The following is a 25821-nucleotide window of genomic DNA, read 5'->3' as shown; positions in this document are numbered from 1 at the left end:
AATAAAGGGGTGAGAGTTCCAAGTTTTCATTCCCAAAGTACTGTTATCAAGTGTCTCTGGTTTTTGTTGTTTGTTTAATGCATGTTCCAGCCCGTTCCAAGCCATTCCAGTTTTTACCCTGTCCCCAAAAGAACCGCAAGTCCGGTTCAACAACCAAATCGGAGCCTCAGCTGAGTCAGGTTTGTGTCACTAAACGTGATCTCGGTCAATATTAAGGGAAAGGAGCGGGCTAGAGATACGAAAAGAGAATCCCTGAGCATATGCAGAGTGTTTTCGCGGAACCACATCGCAGGACTAGGAGGTAGAAGAGACGGCTTCTCGGCCCCGCTTTCTGCCCTGCGGAGCCCTCGGCCCGGCTAGCTCGGCCTCCGCCGCCCCTTACCTGTCCGCCCTCTCGCCAGGCGCTGTCTTGTCGCCGCCCGTCTCGTCTCCCCCCCCCCCCCACCCGGCGGCCCTGCTGCATTGTGGTCCCGCCCGGCCGGCGGCGGCGTCAAGCGGCGCGAAGATGGCTGAGAAGCAGCCGCAGAAGCATGACGGGCGGGTGAAGATCGGCCACTACGTGCTGGGGGACACGCTGGGGGTCGGCACCTTCGGCAAAGTCAAGAGCTGAGTATGGGGCTGGGCAGGGCAGGCATGTCGGGGCGCCACAGGAGCGCGCATGCGGGGGAGGAGGGGGAGAGGCGGGGAGGCTTCGTCCCGAGCCCTGCCGCCCTCTTCGTCCTAGCCCTTCTTCAGGGGATGCCGATGCCCGTGGGGGCCAGGCTGAACACCCCCCACCCCACCCCGTGCAGACGCCGGGCGCTTCGCCTAACACGCCGCATGCATCCCGTAGCATCCCCCCCCCCTACCACCACCCGTTTTTCGCGTTCAGAAAGACAAAGGGATGCTCCAGAGACTTGGCAAGGGTTTGGCTGGCGAGGGGCTGTGATGGGGTTTAGGGAAGGACAGCAGGCACTTCAAAGCCCAGAGTGGCCATACAAGCGCCTGACCTCCCCTGCCCGCTGCTTATACCACCTGAGGAACCCCTGGTGAGAAGCTCGGGGGGGGGGGGGAAGGTGAGATAAATGCATTTAATGACTCACTTGGCATAATGTGGTCATGAAAAAGGACAGATCTCAACTTTTCCCCAGGCTATCATCATTCATTACATCTTATGATGGGTTGGTTTTTAACTACAAAATAAAACGGGAGTCAAGTGGAACCTGTATTCCAGCATATGCTTGAATAGGTTGTTGTCCCTTAGTGTTGCTGGGCTCCTGTCATATTTGAATGATATTTGCGGCTCAAAGCATAACCCTGCTAATTGCATAATTCCCAATAGCTGCCATGGACCTTTAGAGCAAACAACATTCATATGATGACTCTGAGGAGTCATGTTTCCAGATGGGAAGATGTAGGAAGTTGTCATTGCCTGCTACTGTTTAATGGGGGGGAGGGGTTGTGCATGTGTAAATCACTTTGTTTCTCCAAAAATTGATGACATCTATTTCAGGATTTCCATGGTTGTTTGGAAATGTCTGCAAGTATGGTTTGTAGTGAATTTTTTTTAAAGCATTCAGTATCTTTCCTCCAACCAAGACCACCCCCTTACATTGTATCTTTTCTATTAATAATATTACTAACACTTTAAAAAATACCCATGCGTGTAAATCAATATTTCCTGTTCACCTATGGCAACCAAGAGTCATCTCCAGGCAACCAAACAAGCATGTTATCGAAATACTTGAGTGTCTTGTTTTATCTTGGGGGGGGGGTGTTGTTTGAGCTGCAGATACAGAGAGATGAAGCAGACTTACCAAAATGTATTGGGAGTCGGTAACTTCAGGGGGTGGGGGTGTTGCCTGCCAGACTGACCATGCTTTTTATAGTTAGGGAAGAGTGCTAGTCCCTAACTTCTCAAAATTCAGTTGAACTATGTATTACTATTCTTCCAGGTAAACCTAGGAGTTCAGAGAGATACTGTTTTTCAATGCAGATGCTTTTTTAGACATTGTATTATGTTAAACGACTGTGTGGAACACCATCTCTGTCTGCTTAGCTTTCTGGCAATAGGCACCAGCATAACAGGGGCCCGGGTTACTATGCTACAAAACAAACAACCCTCTCATCTCCACCTCTTAAGACATTCAAGCAGTCTTAACTGCTCCCAAGGGAATGAAACAGTTATAGCTGTGTATCTCTGTTGCTTACAGTAAGCAAATGATAGATAATTCAAACAGGCTGTTTATTATTAATTATTAATTGATGTATCATCACTAAGAAACCCACATACAAAGGGTTGGAGAGATGAGGAGAAGGTGGTTTACTCAGCACCTTTAGCATGTTTTTGCTTTGTTGGTTGGGGTGGGTTGATCTCTTTTTATCCCCTCATGAATTGTGGTAAGGAAAAGGTTGAGATAAGTTTTATATATATATGAAATAAAACACAAATTATCACTCTTAACGTTAGGGGACTAGAGTCTATCAAAACATCCTTTAATTCCTGACTGTGTTTGTGAGAAGCTGAAACTGTTTTTGTATTGTTAGGCTGGGAGAATGAGATTCCAGATAAATGATGGAATCAGGACTCCTAATAGCAGTAGACAACAGGAGAGAGAAAGCTGAAGAACTGCCCAAACTTTTTCTGCCCATTAAGTCAATAATGTGTTGTGTTACTTTTGCATGTAGGTCTGTTCCCCCACCTAGAGAGCAACTCTAAACAGGTATATTCAAGGCTTTTCAATTGAGCTCACCCTGAGGAAAAGTGTCCTTAGGATTACACTATTTGTTGCTTCTTGTGGTGTCTTGGCAAAATGGATTATAGGGTATATATCCTTGATTCCCTAATGGAAAGAAGAAGAAGAAGCTGTTGCTGCAGCCACAGATCTCTCACAGCATGTAGTATGTGCAGGTACAGCTGCAATAGCTAACTGCCTACATTATTCAGCAATGTCCTTTCCCAATGTCTATGCCTCTCTCTTCTTCAGTGTGTATGTACAGCTGGCATGTGTGATGTGTCCATCTATTAAGGAAATACATGGCTGCCAACTGTCCAGAAATAAAAGGCCTAACATAATTGTCTTCCTGATGTAAGAAATGGTTGGTGCAGGGTTGTTGTTTTTTTTTTTAAACATTGTAGAGATAAACACTATCACCTATAAATATCAGCAGATCAAGCTGCTAGTAAAGGTGCAGGAGTCAAAAAACTGACAGCACTAACATCCAAACATGAAGCGTCAAGATTCCATTGCCTGAGACCCGCTTTTAGCGGAAGAAGCATTGTAACCTTGACTACTGGAAGCAGGGGCCCTGAAGGGAACTTGGGCGTCATCTTAGAATCTAACCTGTGAAGTGCATTAATGTGATGACCAGATACAGAAAAAGGATAGCTTATATGCTGCAGAGGTAAGAAAAACTCATCTGCTAGGATATCTTCCTCTGCCACAGTTATTAGATGTAGAGCAGTTTCCTTTGTATCTGGACATGCTGGGTATAAAAAGCACTATTTTTGTGTATGGTGGTAGCAGCAGATAACCTGAGGATTGAGTGTTTCTAGGCTGTGAAAAAATGTTAATGCTTTAGGCTGCCTCCTGTTTTGGGGCACTGTCATTTGAAGCATTCCTAGAGAGAATTTAATTGAAATCACAACTTTTCTGACTGCAAGGTCATGCATGCTCCTCTAACACGTAGAAGCACAGGATTTTACTTGACCTCAGGTCATAGTTAATCTGTAGACTGCACATGTAAATTATATAGCAGAGGATTTTTTTAACTATTCAGTTACCTTTTCAGAATGTATCAAAGCACATAAAAAGGGCAAGCCAGAAGGCTTTTGATTGGAAGCATGGTGAGGCATTTTATTTTTGGAACACTCTTATGGAGGAAGGAATTCAGGCAGCTCTTATCTCTGCTAATAATAGTGACTTGCTCACCCTTTACACAGCTCCTGCTTCGTCACTCTGCCCCTTGCTGTAGTTGGGCCGTGGCTGCAATTCCACTTTGTTATAAAATCCAGTGATTTTGAAGTGAAATGTTAAACTCTGTACTCTTACTGCTCCCTCACCTTAATTTAGGCTTCCATAAACATTCTTGGATTCTTAACATAGTGCCATTCCAGTGTTTGCTGAAAATAAATGTAAGGCTTTCTGCCTTGGTGTGTTTTATAAAACTAATCATTTCCGCCTGTAATGTAATTATTGTAGCTGGAGTTTATTGGGATCAGCTTTTTTCCTAAATGAAACTGCATTTTACAACACAGTTTTTTCAAAAATGCTAAACTGAAACCAATTCTCCTTGAGAGCTACTGGATGTCTGCAGACAGGAAATTAGCAGGAATATTACCCGGTGCTAGTTGGTAAAGCACAAGGAGCTGCTGATGGGTAATTTCTAGGAGGAGGATCAGACTGTTCCTAAATAAAGACAAAAATCTTGTGAAGTTTCTTTAGTAACAAATTTTGAAATATCTGCTTACAAACAATAACAGCAGCAGCCAATCTTAATTATTACACATTAACTGTAATGACTGTTGATGCTGCTCTGTTTTAAAATACTTAATTTTACTAAATCTTGGATTATATTCTGGGTCATTTTCCCCAAAAGACCTCTTACACATACTCACTTTTTGTCTTTCTCCCTCCAAATTTCTATCTGCATCTGGCTGGTTTTCATTTTAGTTATGAACCTTAAGAAAAGAAGTGTGCAGGGCTATGCATATTTATTTGAAAATAAGTTTTGCTAGACAAATAAGCAAGAGCTTGTGCATATTTAGGATTTTTTTCCTTTTTCAGTTGTATACGCCGTAAGCAGAGACACAGCTCAATTGATATGTTTATGCAAAAAGAACAGTATGAACCAACTGTGTGCTTGGGGCTAGCTGTGGCCATCTCCTGATCATGGAAACTTATAAAAGTATCCAAATAGAAACTTACTTGTAGAAAGCCAGTGACAGTTTAGAAAATGGCTGGGCAGCTCAGAGGAGTGGGTTTTACCATACTCTAGTAAAAAGTAGAGCTCCAGATTCCTCAGGTAAGCTGCAACTCTGGAAACAGCTCCTGGCTCTAACCAGGTCCTGTTCAAGCTTGAAGTCCACAGAGTCAAGGGAACTACAGCTCTAACTTGGGGAATCATCAAGGCTGAATTCAAAAGAGCCAAAATGTTGTTACCTCAAAGCCTTAAGATAGACTGAGAACAAGTAAAGGTCAGGAAAGGTTAATAGAGAGAGAGACCTCAGGCACTGTAGATCAGTGGTCCCCAACCTTTTCATCATCGAGGACCAGAACGCTTGACAGTTTTACTGAGACCTGGGGGGGGGGGGGGCGGTAGTCCTTTGCCAAGGGACATCGCTGCCGCCTGAGCCCCTGCTTCATTTGCTTTCCCGCCGGTGCCCCTGACTTTCCGCTACCCACTGGGGGGCACTGCCAGAAGCAGCTGTTCAGTGCCATGCCAAGGGGGAGCCCTAGCCATGGTGGTTGCCGGAGAGCACTGAAGGTGAGCCAGCGCCAGAGTGGCAGGGCAGCCCCCGAGGCACCATCCTTTTAAAGTGAGGCCTCCAGAACTGCACACAGTACTCAAGGCATGAGCTGACCATTGCAGTATACAGTGGGATTACAACATTTTGTGATTTTGATGTGACACTTCTGTTTATACAGCCCAAGACTGCATTTGCCTTATTTACTGCCACATCACACTGTCAGATCAATTTAGCATACATTCCACAAGTACCCCAAGATCATGTTCACACATACTGCTTCCCAGAGGTGCATCTCTCATCCAGTATGCATGCTTCTCATTTTTGCTATCCAGATGTAGAACTCTGCACTTCTTATTGAATTGTAGCTTGTTCTCATTTGCCCACTTTTCCAGTATGTTTAGATTTTGTTGAACATCTCTATCTTCTCAGGTGTTTGTTATTTCTCCCAATTTAGAGTAATCTACAAATTTAAGGTGTGGTCCCTCTACCCCATCATCCAGATCATGATAAAAATGTTGAAAAATTCCGGACCTGGTACCAAGCCCTGTAGCACCCCACTGCTCACCTCCCTCCAATGTGATGAAATAGCATTGACAACTACTCTTTGGGTACGGTCTGGGCTAGCTTTGAGCCAGAAATCTCAAAAAGCTGAGTTTTCTTGTGATAATTAGATGAGTCATAGAAATCACATTTCAGCTACTTAATTTTTTCTTTCAGCATTGACATTTCTTTCACTTTCCACTTTAAAAAAATTTAGTTGGAGAACACCAGCTCACAGGACACAAAGTGGCAGTCAAAATTTTGAACAGACAAAAAATCCGCAGTTTGGATGTGGTTGGGAAGATCAAACGAGAAATCCAAAACCTAAAACTTTTCCGGCATCCTCATATTATCAAATTGTAAGTCTTCCTGTTGCCATTCCCTCTGGTTTTGCTGTTGTGTCACATGCAAAGAGCAAAAAAAGAGATATCATAATGTCATTTCTGCATTCCAGGTATTTTGAGTGAACCTCTAATTAATAGTTTCAAAGATTATATTATTGTTCTGAATCAAAATAAACAGGATCTGTATTAGAATACAGTTGATTTAGAACAGCTAGATTTGGTACATTATTTGTGTGAAGGGATGTTATAACAAGTTGCTCTTCTGGTCTTCCTGTGTGTTTCTAGTGTATTTGAAGATAGGATTTAGAGGGATATAGATGTGGATTATGGGATGAAGCACACTAGCAGTGCAATCCCAAACATTTCTCACATTGTTGGTAAACCTAAGGGTACACAACAGTTTAGGATTATGTTGCAAGTGCCCTAACCTAACCTTGCACAGTCATTGTGAGGGGTAAATGAAGAAATCCCATTCAGTATGCCACCCTGAGTTCCTTTCAGTAATGATGGACTATTCATATGAGGAAAGAAACTGTATTATTTATTTGGGCATTAGTACTCCATTCTTCTCAGGACTCACATTACAACTTAAAGAAACCAAATTATGCAGTACGTTTTTTCAACATCTTAGGCTGGTATTGTAGTTTGGCTTACTCAGAGTGACATGGGTCGCTATAAGACTTCTATGTCTACATAAACTGAGACAACCCTTTTATTACCCAAGTTGAACAGTATACTTTGGCAAATAGATCTGGGAACAAACAAGAAGAAACGGCTTTTTTCTATTTCCTGTTCATTATCTTTCTATGGGCATCTTACTGGACACTCTTAGACACATCAATGAAGTAGATAGACCTGGATATGATCCAGCAAGGTACTTTCTATGTTGAGACATGGTTTAAGTGCACAGTGGGGAATCTATGAATTTACATCTTTTTGTGGATGCATTTAAAAAATATTTTTATAGATTAATCCAAGTTAACATACAGAAAAGAGAACAGTGCATTGATATAACACATTTTTATCATGTGCTTTGTACATATGTTTAAACATTGTTCTATAAATCTTAACCAAAACTTGACATATTAACCATAAGCCCAGATAGATTGACATCTTCTAGTTGGAGAGAAAGAGTCACCAGAGCTGCATTTGCGCATTGTTAGATCCGTATTGTTGTAATCATTTCCATCCTGGATTTTCTGGTCTGGACAGGAATCCAGTCTACCTCACAGATTTGTGAGGATGAAGAAGAAGAGGACAACTTTACAAACACAGTGTAAGGATAACCAGTGTCTTTCTCCATCCAGTTGCTGCTATTCTTTATGAAGCTTTTTTCATCTGTCTTTTGATGCCGGCAGTTAATAAAATGTTGTCTGTTTATACCGCTATCCTAGTTAACTAGTCAGGCGGCAGATTCTATATGCAAAAGTGAGTTCTGCACTGAAGTGCTTTTGCTATTGTAACATAACTTTTCTGGCTTCTGTTGATACCAGAATTCGGGTTTACTGTACCTTCTTTACACTTTGAGCATTGCCTTGGCATTTTAGACATTCTTGCACATCTCTAGCAAAAATGGAAATCTGAAAAAAGAGAGTTAGTTCTAAATGAGGTGGGTTTATCAAGCAAACATTCCAAAGGATTATCTAAAGAGTAAAGAAATAAATAACATCCTTTGGCTACAGCCCCCAAAAGACATTATAAGTGCTTACATCTTGAAAATGTCAGTTTCACTTTCAGAAATAGAAAGCAATTATTATGTGGAAAGTGAAATTTGGTTATTTTGAGGAAAACATTAGGTTAGTGAAATATCTTAAGATCTTACTATTTTCTTACTGATGAAAGCTTTTCAGTCAAGAAATTATCTTTTTTTTAGGTATCAAGTCATCAGCACACCAACAGATTTTTTCATGGTTATGGAATATGTGTCTGGCGGGGAATTGTTTGATTACATCTGTAAAAATGGACGTGTAAGTAGATTTTCTTACATTGGTTAATATGTTGCGGGCAGCCATAGGAAGACAATAGAGCAAGTAACAAGAGAGTTTTGTTTAATGAGACTCTTTTAAGGATATTAAGGCTAAACATAGGCCTGGTTTTATCACAGTCTCATTGTAATGATGTGCAGCTGACCTATCACTACCATGCCATTTTCTCATTTGCAGCTATTTTCGGTAATATTTTGTGAAAACATTCTTCCAGTTCATTGTGCTTCAGGTTGCATACCATTTTCATGAAATTAGGAACATACCAGCATTTCCAAACTTGCTGTTTTTTTTTTTAACCTATACTACTCAGAACTGTTTATTGTGGAGAAGGGCCTATTTAAAAATATGTACTACATGTGGAAATTCTACAGTGAAACTCAGTTGGGATAGTATGTAGTCATAAAAGTGTGCAGAAATATGCCTGTACATAACTGTATAACCAACAGTATAGTGTTTTGTGACACTGCGCTGGTTGCTTTGGGCAATCCAAAGTACCTGTTTGTTCTTTTCAGTATATCTTGGTGATCATCAGTTAGTGATATAATTGCTCAGCAATAACAATGAGCCATAGAATTACCTAGAATTTAGGCAAAAGTTCAGGCTAAGCAGACCATAGCTGTACTCTGTAAATGCATATGTTACAGGCAACCAGCTCTATTCATTGATGATCTTAAAAAAAAATCTTATTATTTATTCTAATTTTCCTGAAACTGAATATTCCTGTTTTTCTGAATTTTTCCTAAAACTGAGGCAAACGGTTATAATGAGAAATTCTCTGTAGCAACAATAATGATAAAAAATATTTTCATTGCATCAGTTCACAGGTTAGAAGAACATGAAGTTGTTCTCTTTAATCCTTATAAAGCCACTAGCAGAGTTGAAATGCTTCCTACCAAATACATTAGATAACTGAAAACTTACCAAGTGAACTCTGTAAAAGAAAAAAAAATGGCTGTCAAGTCACAACTGACTAGTAACAACTCTGTAGGATTTTTAAGACAGGTGACGTTAAGGGGGGTTGTCATTGCCTGCCTCTTGGTAACATTTAGTATAAGGGTGTTTTTTTCTCCCCTCATAGCAGCCTTAAATTTTCCTAATTCATCCAACAAAAAATATATTGTAATGAACAATATGTTTTTTCCTCATAGCAGTCTTAAATTTTCCTAATTTGATCTATTGTTCCTAATTCATCCAACAAAAAATATATTGTAATGAACTGTATAATTATTCTTAGTTATAGAATATACTGTATAATCTTCATGACTGTAGCGTTATGATTAATGGGTGGGGTTCATCAGTTAATGGCCTGAAAACTGTTAGCGTTTCCGTTAACAGACCTCGCCAGCTTGCACTTCCTCACTACCTCATTTTAATGCATATGGAGAGTAGCATGAGGTGGCAGAGTGGACAGCATGACTTAATAGTATAATGGGAAGGATATCAATTTTAAATGCTACCACATCATTCCCCTTAGTTCTCCTATTCCCTGAGTCATATCAAAACAGTGGGGAGATAAAGCATTCCTTGTCCTTTTGGCCTGCCTGGCACTGTAGCTCAGGATGAGAATGAAAGGCTATGAGGAAGATTTTTGAAAGAAGAGGAGTGACCTCTGGCAGGTTCCTCCATGTTGTGGAGGTTTGGGAGGAAAGAATGTCCATGCATATGGTAGTGGTAACTGAATATTTTCAAAGCCACTAGTTAACTTGTGACGGTAGCTTACAAGTCTTTAATGACTTAGCATTTTTGATTCCAAGACTTGTGCCTGGAAGTGTCATCTTCAGATTCCCCCCGCCCCACATCTGCTTAGTGTTGTTCACTGTAATTCTGTCTCTTATGACTCGTTAGTGACACAACCTTCTTTGCTGTGACACCTTTCAAAAATCCTTGAGTATTCTTTCTCATCCTGCACATTTTGTAGGTTGAAGAGGCTGAAGCTAGGCGCCTTTTTCAGCAAATTCTGTCGGCTGTGGATTACTGTCATCGGCATATGGTGGTTCACAGAGACCTGAAACCAGAGAATGTGCTGCTGGATGCACACATGAATGCCAAGATAGCTGATTTTGGTATGTGACCCCAGCAGCATTCCAAAAATGCAATCAACTATAAACTACTTGCTACAGTGCGTCAATGCTCACATCCTTCAAAGAACCCGGAGTCAATTTTCATCACTGTTAGCAGTTTCTTTCCTACTGTGAAAATCTTCACTCCTTATAAACATTGGCCTAGTTTTAGCTGGGCTAGTAAATTTAGCTGGGCTAGGATTGACTACCACTCCATTCATAACATTTGGTGAAGAAATGACCATGGCAAGGTGAAAGCTTCTTCTTCACATCTGGTTTTCTGTGTGGGGAGAACTGCTTTTTGTATGTTGTCCCCAACTGTAGTCTGAAACAGCCCATTTGTGATGAAGAGTTACCACCAAAATGTCCGCCATTAACTCTCTATTTATATTATTTATGGTCTGCTTTTCTCACAGGGACTCGAGGTGGATTACACATAGTGAGTCAGTACAAGAAATAAAATGAGACATTCAGTAAATAATGCCCTAGAATTGTAGAAGTCTGGAACGAGGCAGACACTCTGTAAGATAGAAGTGAAGCACAGGATAACTATTAACTCGACACATTAAAAGATACAGAAAAGACATAATAGGATCCTATTTACAGTAAATTTTACACGGCAGTATAAACCACAGTCCTGAACAATTTATTCAGGTAAGTTTGTAAACTGTTCTGTACAGTGCAATCCTATTACATGTACAAAAAGGCCCTCTTGAAGAAGAGTTAAAGATTTGTCTATGGTAGTAGTTTCTTTCTGTATTTAATCCTGACCAATATTTGATTTCCTTTTATTTCATTTGAAATAAGTCTATTTTTTTCTCATTGCTCTGTGCCACCAAGTATGATCATGTGCTTTCAAGCAGAGATGGCAAAATTTTGATCCACCATATTATCCTGAGCTACTCTGAAGATACACAACAATATGCCAGGCTAGTTATTATAATAACTAGGGATAGTTATTTTAATAACTAGGGATGGGCACGGACCTAAAAATGTGATTCAGTTTGGGATTCAGGACAGCCCATGTGTCCTGTTGTTGGCCTCCAGAGTAACTGGTTAGAAGAAGAGGAAGAAGAGTTGGTTCTTATATGCCGCTTTTTTCTACCCAAAGGAGGCTCAAAGTGGCTTACAGTCACTTTCCCTTTCCTCTTCCCACAACAGACACCCTGTGAGGTGGGTGAGGCTGAGAGAGCCCTGATATCACTGCCCAGTCAGAACAGTTTTATCAGGGCTGTGGTGAGCCCAAGGCCACCCAGCTGGCTGCATGTGCAGGAGTGCAGAATCGAACCCGGCATGCCAGATTAGAAATCCGCACTCCTAACCATTACACCAAACTGGCTACTGTGTGACACGAGATATTGTACCACTATTCTGATTAGGCAGATTTGCCACATTTCCAAGAATCCTGTTTTATGGCTTCATTTTTTGTTTTGTTGTTTTGCTACTGTATGATTTACCTTGTTCTTTCTGTAGTGCTTTCTGCCTTCTCTGTTTTTTCATTGTATTAGTGTCCAAAGTTTCCTAACCTTACCTTTTGGGTGCATTTGAGTATGCCGACATGGGAGTATCTTTTTTTTAGGATTATCCAACATGATGTCTGATGGTGAATTTCTGCGAACAAGTTGTGGATCACCCAACTATGCAGCACCTGAAGTTATCTCTGGAAGGTAGGATATCAAACCACTGGATACCCTTTAAAAAAATCAATAACATGGTTTTGAAAAGACTATTTATTCCAATGGTTGAGAAACTGGTGTTCATGAATGTATTTAGTCAGTGTTCTCTTGGCAGCTTTCTAAGCTGCAGGATGTATAATTTAGGTTTCCATAAATAAACAGTAGAAACCTACTTATGGCCCCACCCACTCTTCGGGCCATCTATTTACATATTGATCGTCTTGAATTTTCCGGAAGACTTCATCATCATCATCAGTATTAATAATACATAATTACTGCCATTTTTTAAACTTGCTTTAACTTGTTATTGTTTATTTAAATTAATTTTAAGTCTAATTTTTCTACTGTTATTGTATTTCTATATCTGTGTGCACCACCCTAAGCCCAATCACTGGGAGGCCTGTTAAAAATCTAATGACATAAACATAGAACAAAAAGTATTTAGGGGAGATTCCAAGATTTGGCAAGAGATGGAGATTGTGATTTATCCTAGGCCATTCCAGGAACTGTTTATTTCTAGTCACTGCACCAAGGCATGCAGGGAGACTGGACATATCTTGGTTAGCAGATATCCTAAAGAACTTGAGTGGCAAAAAATGTATTGGAGACATATGGAGAATGTGAGACAAGGAAATCAAAAGAAAAATGTCTAGGGAGCTCCAGACAGTGAACAAGAGGAGGGTGGATGTTACAATAAACAGCTACTCTTTATAATGTCATTCTGAGAAAGGATGAGTGTTTGCCATTCCTCTCCTCTTGCTCTTCCAGAGATCCTAGGAGAACATGGGGGCTTCATGCAAGATGTTGTGGTATCCACATGATCTAAAGAAACAATGTCCTCCTTTTCTTCAGGTTGTATGCTGGTCCAGAGGTTGATATTTGGAGTTGTGGTGTAATTCTCTATGCTCTTCTGTGTGGGACTCTTCCTTTTGATGATGAGCATGTCCCAACACTCTTTAAAAAAATCCGTGGAGGTGTCTTTTACATTCCTGAATACCTCAACCGTTCAGTTGCTACCTTGCTTATGCATATGCTACAGGTTGACCCACTTAAACGAGCAACCATTAAGGACATACGGTAAGTTTTGGTGTCATAATTGCTTTTGGAAGTGATGAAGAGGATCGTGTTAGCTGACATCCTCAAAAAAATTTCAGAATTCCGTTGATTTTGGAAAAGAACTGTTAGGCTAGAGATAAGCACAATGCTACATTAAGCCATTAGTTTTTTCAGAGGCAAGTCATGGGAAGAAAAAAGGTAGGCTTCACATTACAAGATCCTTTTCGTTCATGGTGTCATGCTTAGACTATTGGATTTTAACCAGAAAGAGCCAGATTTGGATCCCTTCTGAGCCAAAGTTCCTGTTCCAGGGAGAAGGAGGGAAGAAATGCTATCCTCAGTGTTTTCTGGCACCTGCTAAAAGCAGCAGAGCGAGCCCCACCTGCAACAGTAGAGAGCTCCTGGCTCCCTGTGGTCTCTTTAAATTTTAAATGGCCACCCGCCGAAAACAGCTGGAATGCTCCAGAATGCATTCTGGCTATTTCGGAGGGCTGTACTTCTGCCATTTACAATGCTGGCAACCAGCATTTCAGAATGTTTCGGGCTGTTTTGTGCCCCAAACGAGCCGTTTTCGGGTCAAATTTGGCTTGAAACAGTCCGAAACACGCATCCTTAGCTACCCACCTGAATCCATAATCCTCCATACTGCTGCTTGTCTTTCTTCTACTGATTCTTGCTCAGCTTTATGGTCCTTGGGAATATATCCTGAGTCCCTGCCTTCAGGGATACAACACACTGTCATAGCATATGATTAATAAGACTGTGACATGTGCACAAGGGGGCTTTGTTGGTGTTAACGATGTTATACTAAATTATTAACACTTAGTTCTTTGTCTCAGTTGTTTATTGTGACTGCACACCATTATGGGTCACATCCAGAACCTTATCAAAAACAATGCTGAGTCAGTAATCTAAATCACAGCCTTTAGTGTCACAGTGGCGTACATCAGCTGATATTTTACATCAGTGGACAATGTAGTTGTTGTCATTTAATGCTATGGCTTGGTTCTCATGATGACTGATACTGGTTCTGTCATTAGATAGTCATAGGCTTTTTCACCCCTTTCTAGAGAACATGAATGGTTCAAACAGGAACTACCAAGTTACTTATTCCCAGAGGATCCTTCTTATGATGCGAATATCATCGACGATGATGCTGTGCGAGAAGTATGTGAGAAATTTGAGTGCCCTGAATCTGAGGTGATGGCCAGCTTGTATAGTGGGGATCCCCAAGACCAGCTTGCAGTAGCATACCACCTCATTATTGACAATCGGAGAATCATGAACCAAGCCAGTGAGTTCTACCTCGCTTCCAGCCCTCCCACTGGCTCTTTTATGGACGACACTATGCACATCCCCCCAGGGGTGAAACCCCACCCAGAGCGGATGCCTCCTCTCGTAGCAGATAGTCCCAAGGCAAAATGTCCCTTAGATGCACTGAATACCACTAAGCCAAAACCACTGACTGTGAAGAAAGCCAAGTGGCACTTAGGAATACGGAGCCAAAGCAAGCCTTATGACATCATGGCCGAAGTCTACCGTGCTATGAAGCATCTGGAGTTCGAATGGAAGGTACGGAATGCCACTGTGTTGTGGCTGTTTGTCCAGAGCACTTGTCTTGCAAGGTCCATGCCAATTCTGAATTGCACATGATTAGCAGGAATAATGAAGGCCAGATAAAATCATGCAACACTATCCTTTAAATCTCACTGTAAAAATGTTGTACTTTCCAGTTGGTTCATCTTTTTGCCACAGGATAGTTGCTTCATGCACTGTTTTGAGCAATACATAAAACATCTTCAAGTTGTCAGTGACATGCATTTATTGCCACCTCCAAGGAGCTAGATATTTATGAGGAAGAGCTAGTATCACCCCAGCACTGGATTCATTTTGATTTGTTGTTCTGCCTTTCTTACAGAGACATGGCACAAATGTGCCTAGGTTTAGGCTTATCACCCTCCCCACAAGCTCACAGAGTTTGTTGTGATGGTTGAATCGTGTCATTTAATGTTACTAAACCAGGATTTAGTAACAGGATGTAAACCAGGATTTACAATGCAATCATATGCATATTTCCTCAAAAGGAAGTTCCATTTTATTCAATGGGGCTTATTCTTCAGCAAACGAGCTTAGGGTTGCAGCCTTAGATTCCCAGCATTTAGACAAGAAATAATTTTTTAAAACTGCTCCATTTCAAATTTTGATTTCTTTCAAATCAGGAATACTGTGAACTCAGCTCTGTGTTCAATGGGGAGACAAGCACAAGATCCCTGGAATAAACTAGGCTTGTTCTTGCCACAAATGTAGTAGACCCTGGATCTAGATGGGCTTGACACTCATTGGAGACCTTGTTTAAAAAGCAGTGTGAGATGCTGAAGCCCTTCCCTCCAATTGTGCAGAAGTCTATTTGGGATTTAGAGACTGGTATGGCAGCAGGCAATGGGAAAGACTCAGTAGCTTGATGTACCCATCATTCCTGTAGTAGATCAGTGACATGGTGAAAAATGAAACATGAGCTGTAAGATTCAGCCCTGACACAAGAACAAACACTGTAGTTTCTTTTGCCACATATATTTTAATATAATGCACAGTCAATTCCCAGATAATATTTTAGAGTCAAGTGGACACAAATATAATTGAAGCCAATTTTTCATTTATTGGTTGAAGCTTATAACTTCAGGTAGACTAGCAAAGAGTGATTTTGCAGAAGATTAAAGCCATTGCTTTGAGGGGGGATGTGCAGGAATAATTGTTCATTACAGAACAGGACCGAAAATGTCACCAGAATGGAGAGGCTAGACACTGGCTTCTTGAAGTCTATACATATGGACTAAAAATGTTGGTGACCAAGAAATGGGAAAAAATGATTGTGTCAGAAGTACGAAATATACTTTGAAATATACTAATTGAACAGCTTTGGAAAATTTGCTCTTTTTTTAAAGCTAGGATATTGACAGTACGTAAAGTACAGTCATGTAGCGTTTTCTTCTTGAAATGTGTAATACTGATGTATAAATAAAAGGCTGCTGTTTCTCTTATGCCAAAATTCCATTTCCCCTGAAAGCCAGTTACATGTTTTAGGTGGTGAACGCCTATCATCTTAGAGTCCGTCGGAAGAATCCAGTAACGGGAAATTATGTGAAAATGAGTGTGCAGCTCTATCAGGTTGACAATCGCAGCTATCTTTTGGACTTTAAAAGCATTGATGGTAAGCAGGTTTCTGGAGAGGCAGCATATGCATATAATATAATAGAGGACAGAGAATACTGTGGCATAAAATCAAGACATTTATCAATGTTGCCATCTCTTCCCTTAGCCATCACCGTAGCCCCTCTCCCCCATGGCTTTTTTATGGCTTTTGCTGTTCTCAAAATAGTACTTAAAACTATTTATTATCTTGTGTTACCTTAGAGTTTAAGACGATAACGTTTAAAAATGTGTTCCTACTGTCCCTGTTTACCAGGGACAGACTCTGTTGCCTGGAAATGTCTTCTGCTAAATCTTTTCCCCCATTGTCAACAGGGGAGGAGGGGAATGCCTTGTTTAAATGTCATTCATGGGAATTGCTGAGGTTCAGCATTCTCTCTAGAGTTCACCTACCTCTATAAGTTAAGGCTGTGACTGGTATGTGGTGGATCATGGCTGATGCACGTGCATTTACATGGATGTGCATGATCATGTGGCACAGCACACACTGCACAAGCAGCTATTTCACATGCATGTTAGGGTAAATTTTGAACAATCATTAACTAATTAGAACCATGCTGTTTCTAGCATATTTTCATCCTTAAGGCACCTTCTTGGACATTTCCTGCCCCCTTTCTTGTTTGATAGATTGTAAATGTTAACTCTTCAAAAATTTGAAGTAATTGAAAGAAGCATGCAACGGAAATAGTATACTTCTGAATAATGTACAATGTGGGGATGCATTCTACTCAGGCCATAATCACAGACAACTTGGAATATAATAAGGAGAGCCCAGTTTTGGCCTATGAAATGCTGGAACAATGGAATTTGCATCCTGGAAAGACTGACAATAATTTGGAAGCAGGTGATAATTCTGGTAACTTTATTGTAGACCATTTTAGCATTCCTGTCTATTATCAGACTTTTTCAGCAGCCCGTTTTCGTTCCCGCCCTTGAAAGTTTATGATTTTTTACTGCTTCAACTGAACCAGAACAAACCTTTTCAGTTTCAATTTCATTTGTACTGTGGTCAAATATTTTTCATCTCTGTTTTTCTTTTTAGAATTCTGGGGGGCAGGGTGTTCAAGGAGAATGCAGAGAAAAACTTTGGATTTGCATGCTCTTTGGTTAACTTCACACAAAAAAGCAAATTTCAACATAAAACACACAGTAGTTCACCTCACTAACAGTACCTTGTACTTATTGTCATTGATATCTTATGTCATAGAGCCCAGAGGTTACACAGGTTTAGATCTCCTGGAGATTTTTCATGGCTTCCACCCATGGAGTGCAGCTTCTTCTCCTCGCTCTCCCATGGCAGCCTGAAATACCCAGAGTGCTGACAGAATGCGACTGTGGGGACAAAACTGGAAGGGGGCAAAGCCACCTGGAGGGCCCCAGATGATCTTTGGTGTAGCTGAATATACCCAAGTAAAAGCTGGGGGAAAAACTGGCTTTATTCTGGCTCAGCTATACTAGCAGCCAGTCAGATTCTCTGATCTGTATTCAACTTCAATAATACCTGAAAAATACCAGTAAGGCATGTTTTAGGTATTTTTTTCAGCTTGGTTTATGCCAAATGCACACCTGTACTTTATCGTCTGATGAGTTATGTCTGGCATGGCGTAGTTGTTAAAGTGTTGGGCTGGAATCTGGAAAATCCTAGGTTCAAATTCCAGCTCTGCAATGGAAGCTTAGTGGATGATAGTCATATACAGCTGAAACTACCTCACAGGATTGTGAGGATAAAATAAAGGAGAAGGGGGACCATGTAAGCTGCTTTGGGTTCTCAATGGGGGAAAGGCAGAACATCAATAATAAAGAAAATAAATAAATACAAGATGGATAGACAGGCCTATTCTCTTACTATGCTTTAGGGATCCCCAAGCGTTTTGAGACTGCAGGCATATTTGGAATTCTGGCATTGCATTGTGGGCACAGTAACAAAATGGCTGCTGCAGGAGGCAGAGCCAGCCACACAATGTGGAGATCATCGTGTTGTCATTACAGCTGCTGCCAAAGCCATATTTTAAAAAATCAGCAAAGCCAATAAAGTTTCCTTAGTTAATTGGAAGCCTTGCTGGGCAAAAGCACTATCTGATCCTACCCATTTCCTAAAAATACTTGGTGGGCACAAGACAAGGTGTCGGTGGGCGCCCTGGTGTCCCTGGGCACCGCATTGGCAACCCCTGGTATAAATTCATGGTAACAACACGCCACGTGATTTTTGTCACTATGATATTTGGCTTGGATCAAGGTCATATGGAAGGGCCCTAGTAGAATCTTTGTCTGGGGGACCATGGTGGCTCTTGGCAGCTCTGGAAACACCCTCCTCAGCCTTGTTCCTAGGAACAAGAGTTCAGGGGGCATTTCAGACAAAACAAGGAAGTTGCTCTAGAATAGAGGGGACTGGACTTGATAAAAATAGGGAGTCAAGTGAGAGTGAACTCAAAGTAAAAAGAATAGAAAAGGAATTACTAGTTGAATTCTTTGGGTTAATGTGTTTACTGTCCCCCTTTCTCCTCCATGTACAGAACTAAAATCCTAGTTTAGGAAGTCTGGGACCCCAACACTGTTTATATCACTGTTTATATATTCGGGCACCACTGTTTATATATTCGGGCACTTCTACAAATTTGAGCTTATTTTTTGCCGAAAAATGTAGAATATTTGATGGCAAGGAACAAACCTCTGCTTGTTAAAGTGCCTGAATGTGGACATAACAAATTATGTTTTGCTTGCTGGCAGAGGAATGGTCAGTGGGAAAGAGGAACAGAACTGGTGTCAGCCTTATATCAATGTGACAGGATGTTTTAATGTCATCTGTTTATGCCTTTAAAGATGATGTCATGGAGCAAAGATCAGGTTCTTCCACACCTCAGCGTTCATGCTCTGCAGCTCGTTTGCACAGACCAAGACTGAGTTTTGATTCTGCCACTATCGATTGCCAGTCGCTCCCAGGATCCCTCACTGGCTCCTTGACTGGGAGCATGCCCTCTGTAACACCACGTCTTGGTAGCCACACCATGGATTTCTTTGAAATGTGTGCCAGTCTCATCATGGCGCTCGCTCGCTGAAAGGTATAATTAAGAAGCTTGATTTCTTTGGTAGGGTCAGACCTTTGCAAAAGGTGCACAAAAGAAAAACATGGAGCATCAGTAGCAAAGAAAGCCTATTTCTGAAAGTAGAAACAATTTCTATAGCTGGAATGTATTATGTATAATATGGGAAATATGCAAATATGGCTCCATGTATGTAATTCTAGTGGCAGAGCTTGCCTTATTTTTGCAGGAAGTTTGGAATGTTTCTGCTGGAGGATGAGCTGAAGCAGTGGAGAGACTGGTAGTCTAAGGAGGAGGAGGACCGGGGCCCTATCCAGCTACTGGTAGCTGATGGTGCTGTTGGTTGCCACTCCCAAATTAGAGTCTACAGAAAATGCAACAGCTGCCAAAATATTTAAATGCTTGCTATTGCAGAACCCAGTGGCCCTGGCATTGTGCATAGATCAGTGCAATAATGTTCCCGAAGACTTGATTATTCCTTCAAAGAATTCAGTAAATGTATTTGATTTCAGAATGCACCTATTTAGTAAGCCCATAACTCAATTTGAAAGGTACCTTTTGCTTATATATGTAGCCCTGATTACAGATATTTGCAAGTTTAATCCTAAGAATCTTCCACTTGAAACCTTCTGTTGGCAGGCCTGGCAGTCTGTTGTAGTGCAATGTTTTTCTTTGCTAGAGTGCTTTTGGAATGGTGTGATTTTAAGAACACTTTCCTGGGATTAGGCCCCATTGGATACAATGGGCCTCATTGAAAGTAGATCTTGTGTATTAAGTGACCTGTTGCAGTCCATAGTCCTTCTATGGGACTCTTCCAAAACCCCACTTCTGTGGAAGACTGAAATCACACCAAAAATGCTAAGAGGGATCCTCCCTCCATTTTCTGACACATGCCAATCAGTGTAGCTGAAGGCACTAGGTTACTCATTCTAAGGCAGTTCTCCCAAAGCCTTGTTATGCTATGATAAAATCAGTACCTTATTTCTAATGGCAGCAAGCAAGGAATGATGCACAATTTATGGAATACCAGGTGCACAAATAAGCCTGTTCTTTCTAGTCCTTTCCCAAGTGTTACATATGGAACAGAATTTTGATTACTTCGTGTTTGGCTACCACATTTAGTTTAATTCCAGTGGAAAGTTTCAGATCTGTGAACTGAAGAGTTAAAAAAGAAATGGATGGGTATATTCTCTTACCAATGTTTGCCCATAATAAACTAGTAGCAGCACAGATCTGGCATACAAGGGTGCTGCCAGAGTTGCAGGATCATACTTGTCGGTCTTCTTTGCAACACCTCCCAGGCATCGCCTATGCTTGTAATGTGTGGACTAGGTCCATGTTTGCTGCTCTGTAGTGACAGTGGAGGCCAAGTAACCCTCCCTGCTATCTCATCAGAAAATCAGCAATTACTTGAGTACTAAACAAGCCTTTTGTGGAATGGTAGCAGCACCAGGGTTATTGGCTCATTTTGTAAACATCCCACGATAACATTTTCACAGTTTAATTAAAGTTTTGCATTAAGAAGTTTATGTTCCCTCTAAAGGGCTCCCCCCACACACACAGCCTTTCATAACTGCCTTGTGCTCACAGCTGTTCATTGGCCTGGGCTTGTTAAGTTCAGACCACCTACTAGAGCTCATAAGCCATACTCAAAGCCTGCTCTTAATCACATTATTAGCCCTCCATCAATCACTGCAGGCCATGCTTTGCACTGAATATATCCAAATACAGCTCTCTATTTAAATAAGAAATTAACTCCTTTGGTGCTGAAGATCAAACATTCTGTGACTGTCCATTAGTGAGAGCGTGGAGAATTTCTCCAATTCAGAAAGTAACTCACAACCTGCTCAAAGCAAAAGAATTGTGGAAAAGCCCAGGTTATTTCAAGGGACATGAGGGTGATGGAGATGATTAGAGAGACTAAAGGAGTCAAGTAGAAAATAACTTAGTTCGCTTCCCAGAGCTAAGAATGTAATGATCTTGTTCCTCTTTATCTCTTGTTGTATCTTCTCTTTTACTTTCTGACACACCTCTCCTCGCCCCCCAGTTGTATCATGTATCACCATTTTTTCATTCACGTGTTTTGCTTGCAAGCAACTTGTAGATCTGCTAACATCTGTTAAAGGGAATAAGATCATGCATTTCATGCTATCCTCTCCTCATTCCCAACTCATTTCTTTTTGCACCTTTTTAAAATATGGTTGATTTTTTTTAAATCCTGTCCTTTCTCCATTGAGCTCAGGATAGCATGTATAATCCCCTTTCACCCTTACTCCATTATCATGAAGCCCTCATGAAGTAGATGAGGTTGACCAGTGACTGGCCCAAGGTCAAATATTAATAGCCACAGCAGTATAAGGATCTGGAATTGAGTCTCATCTGTTACAGGGCAATGGACAGGGTTATATTATAGACACTTCAGCTTCACTCTTTCCTCTTCCCAGAGATCCAGAAATATTTGACTGCTCTAGAACTTTGCATCATGAATATTTTCTAAGAGCAACATAAGTACTTCTCAAAATATCACACATAGTCCACTTTTAGGGTATGCTTTTTTCATGAAGTGGTATACTATTGACTCTTTGAAGTGATAATTGTAAAAATATTGACCTTCTGCCCTGATGAAGGTACCGCAGACATCAATGAAAGCCATGTCACCACCATTCCATCTAACTGCAAGCCGCAGAAGTTCAAGGCAATCTTTTCACGCCACACTGAATGTGGCAAACTGAATGTGAATTTCCAGAACAGAGGAGGTGACACATGGCCAAATTGCCATTTACGTTGTCCAGAATATATAACAAAACGCAGCCTTGGCAGAGTCATCTGCCCTTCGTACTTCTTATGCGATTCAAACTTATGCCCTTGAGGTCTTGGGAGTGCAGAGAGCTTTGCATTTCAATTCAAATACTCTTCCAGAACTTGAGTCTCTACCAATTATATCCTCTCTGAGAGGACCGCAGCCAAATTTACCTTTCTGGTAAAAGAGCAGATAGCACACAGAATGGATTTTATTTCATTTTAGGTGCAAAAATAAATTTGGCAATACTGTTCCAGGCTATATGGCATTTCTATACTTCTAAACCTTAATTGATTCAGACCTTCACCAGTGTACTGATAAAGCAGGGATAACATCTGGTTCATTCTTTTTTTTGTAACTATTCGCTGAAGGAATGAGTTTTCCTTAACATATTTCCAAACACATAATTTAAAATTCTTTTACGAAAGGGTAGATTGTGTGGATAGTGTCAAGATTCAGTTAATGATGTGTTAATATAATCATCTTTTCATCTAACAGTTAGGCTTAATTAATTGTTGTCTGAGGGAAGGGGAAAAACAGGCTGAAGTAAAGTCAAGGCGAATAAGATGAGCAGAAAACAATCACCATAGGTGCTGAAGTTTTAGGTAAGGCCTTCGTTAAAACATTGCCATTTTAAGATATTTGGTGCACTATACTGCTACAGAAAGAACAAAGCTGTTCTATTTCCTCTTTCTTCTGAGGTATTCTCTATTTTCCACCTGCCAGATAAAGAGTTTTATGTTGTTTGTGTTCAAGAGTTTTTAAATATCCTAAATCGGAGGAACAAATTAGCATCAGGTTGTCTGTCACGAACAGAATTTTTAAAAAGAAAAGTCTTACTTGCTCCATTCATAAAACCATCTCATTTGCTAGTACCAATAATGCTGAAATTGTATCTCATCGTCTTTAAGGTTGCCTGAAACATAAAAAGCAACAAGTTTCTCTTGACCAGTTGTCATCCTTACCTGCAGGACAGATATAAGGCGCATTAAGTTTTAGCACTTGCATTGCACTACACCTCTTTTTAACACTGATGCACTAATGATAAAAGATATTCACAATAACGTCTGGTAACTCAGTAAAACCTTTTAAAGTCCTGCAGACTGGAAGGTTCTTACATGTAGCTTTAGTGATCTGTCCAAATTGCGGGAGGCCATTAGAAATAATGAAAGCTTCATTTGTCTGCTGAGCTACCCATGCGGGTTCATCATCGTTCATGACCTTCTATACTTACATAATTGTGGAACAAACATTTAATGGTAGAATTTAGAAATGTCTAGCCATCAGGTATTTAAACCTCTGCCAAAATAGTTGCTCCTAGGCTAGGCCTGTGCCAGTGTAGAGTTTGGAATCTTTTAAACAGCCTTTTGGCTTCAGAATTTGGTCAAAGAGTTTATAGTCCCGATAGTTCACAGTCCCAGTAGCCATCACCTACATTTTGTTCTAGTGTAAGGGTTCAAAGAAGCATGTTGGGCTTGAAGCCAAAGTATAATTTCCAGCCACTGTTTTTTTTTTTTATTGATGTGCTGCAAGAGAGGTCATAAAAGCAGTTCTGGCTTTGTAAAGATTTAAGATGGCACAATGAATAGCTTGGTCATCATTTGGGGGTGGGTCATTCATTACGGCCCATATGATCCTGTGTAGGCCTTTAACAAGATTTCAGGCAGGGACCCTGCCGGTGGAAGAAAAACAGTTCCATTTTCTGATCATTGCTGCAGCTTTAGTAGAATCATTGTATGTTTTGTTGAACGTTCTGTTACAGGTTGATGTAATTTAGTTTACAGCTGTAGCTTAGTGACTGTTTGTTGCTCATAATAGTGGCAGTGTATCGATTTGAGAAAAAGCCTGGCCTGTACTAGAGAAACGAAGACAGTGCCTTGAGTTTGCATCAGCTGCTTAAAGTCGTAAATGATTTATTTCCATTGTTTCCGCAGCTACTGTGCAGCTTTCAGTAACCCACGGACAGGGATTCTCTGTGAAACTTGAAGGGCTTGCTGTGTTCTTACTCTGCCTTAACATTTAAATTTGCGTGTCAAAAAAAACTAATCTTTCAGTAGATGGATGACTAATGCCACAAGTGGCAGTTCTGTCAAGGTTACACTTTCAATACAATCAGTCTGAATTTATCCCATTAAAATTTAGCACTGCATTTTATTCTCTCTCCTTTGCCCAGCCCTATGCCAAATGGTATACGGTTACTTTGGGGCTTGATTTTATTCTCCAGGATTTCATCTATAATTCTTTCTTATCAGCCCAATCCAGAGCTTTCACATATCTTTGTATTAAAAACAGTATGTTCCAATTCAGAAATATGTCCATGCAGCATATCCTTCATTTCATAAGAAGATAGCAGCTCCACAGGCACTGACCTTTGCACTTAAAGAATTTGTGCATAGAAGACTTTCATATTTGCACAGCGCTGGATCGCATAATAGACTATGAACACAATAAGACAAGCAGATAGTATATAAATAGGGATGATGGTAAATACTCTTAGACCTCTCTTTGGCATTTTCCTTACAACAGCTTCCATATCAGAAAAAGCAAGTAACTTCTCAGCTGAAGAAGCGCCTTGCCTCTTTTGAAGTGAGAGCTGCTTTGGATACAAATCTGAAGTTGCAGCTGTGCACACAGGTTTTCATGTGCATGCAAGTAAGCCATGCTCTAATTGCAAAACATATTATGGAAGGTCAAAGATAACTGAAAAAGCAGGCATTCATAACGCTAGTAAATGCAGTTTTCTATGCATTTAGACAGCAATATTTCTTTATATACAAGTTTAATGGACAAGGAAACTGATAATCAGCTAAACTATGCTACCCTTCTGCTATTTTGTCAGTTATACTTGATTCTCAAATGCCTTGAATCATCTGTTGAAGCTGCCTTACTTGTTCAAACTTATTTATGTAAGGTATTTGTCTCAAGACTTCTTGTGTTCCACTGTGCATTTTTGGTTGAATGGAGTTTGTTTATCCTCATCGCCCAAAGTTCTAACACAGCTACCGTAAATACACTAGTATTTATTTTTGTTGCTGGAAACAGTCACTTTGCATTGTTTTTCACATATGGATGTTTTGTAAATCTAGCAGTTTTTTTTCTTTTGTGTGTGAAACAAAACTGAAAGCCACATGGTCACAGGTATGACCTTGAAAACTACTGTAATTTGTTGGATTAAGAGTATCACCCATTTCTGCCCAAGAGAAGCTTGAAAAAGCTGTATATTTGTATTTCCTGTTACTTAATAATGGAGAGATCTATGTTATGTCAATTACTGTGCTAGCAACAAGTGGAAGTGAAATACAATGCTTTACAGACTGCTTCATAAAAATGCTTCAGATTAAGCTTCAGTTTTAGGTTTATAGAAAGGCAACATGTAACTATTTTAATTAATTGCTGCTTTATGTACATCAGCATTGAAAAAGGTACACACTGTTCCTCCCTTCAAATTGTTTTTATGCATAAAATGAAGGCTAAGTAACTGCAAATCAGATTGTAGTTTACCTGCTTGTGTTTAAAAGGTTTGTTTTACACTGTATGTGCTGGTTGTTTCATGAGAAAAAATTGCTTTTCAGCAAAAATAAACAAATTATAACCTTACAAGACTTCAAATGCTAAAGCTACCACTGTGGATCTTACCTTTTAGATATTTTCACACATATACAA

The 25821-nt window shown here is 40.4% G+C and overlaps 1 protein-coding gene across 6 annotated transcripts; it reads left to right on the top strand.

Moving 5' to 3' along the window:
* Positions 1-462: 462 nt before the first annotated feature.
* Positions 463-25760, top strand: PRKAA2 (protein kinase AMP-activated catalytic subunit alpha 2). 6 transcript variants are annotated; one of them, XR_013230277.1, is made up of 10 exons: positions 463-605; positions 6207-6348; positions 8207-8300; positions 10237-10381; positions 11958-12045; positions 12907-13131; positions 14181-14682; positions 16192-16318; positions 17050-17161; positions 19138-19253. XR_013230277.1 is itself a non-coding variant. In XM_077333598.1 (9 exons), the coding sequence occupies exons 1-9, from the start codon at positions 506-508 to the stop codon at positions 19371-19373; spliced, it is 1659 nt and encodes a 552-aa protein (XP_077189713.1). In that variant the 5' UTR covers positions 463-505; the 3' UTR covers positions 19374-25760. The 6 variants fall into 6 exon arrangements, 4 of the variants coding, with proteins under 4 accessions (XP_077189713.1, XP_077189714.1, XP_077189716.1 ...); XR_013230278.1 differs by lacking the exon at positions 17050-17161 and having other exon boundaries at positions 16175-16318; positions 19138-19258; XM_077333598.1 differs by lacking the exon at positions 17050-17161 and having other exon boundaries at positions 19138-25760.
* Positions 25761-25821: the final 61 nt, after the last annotated feature.

The sequence above is a fragment of the Paroedura picta genome, chromosome 4 (genome assembly GCF_049243985.1).
Source record: "Paroedura picta isolate Pp20150507F chromosome 4, Ppicta_v3.0, whole genome shotgun sequence".
Classification (NCBI taxonomy): domain Eukaryota; kingdom Metazoa; phylum Chordata; class Lepidosauria; order Squamata; family Gekkonidae; genus Paroedura; species Paroedura picta.
Note: the sequence above shows the minus strand (reverse complement) of the source record. Positions and strands in the feature narration are given on the sequence as shown.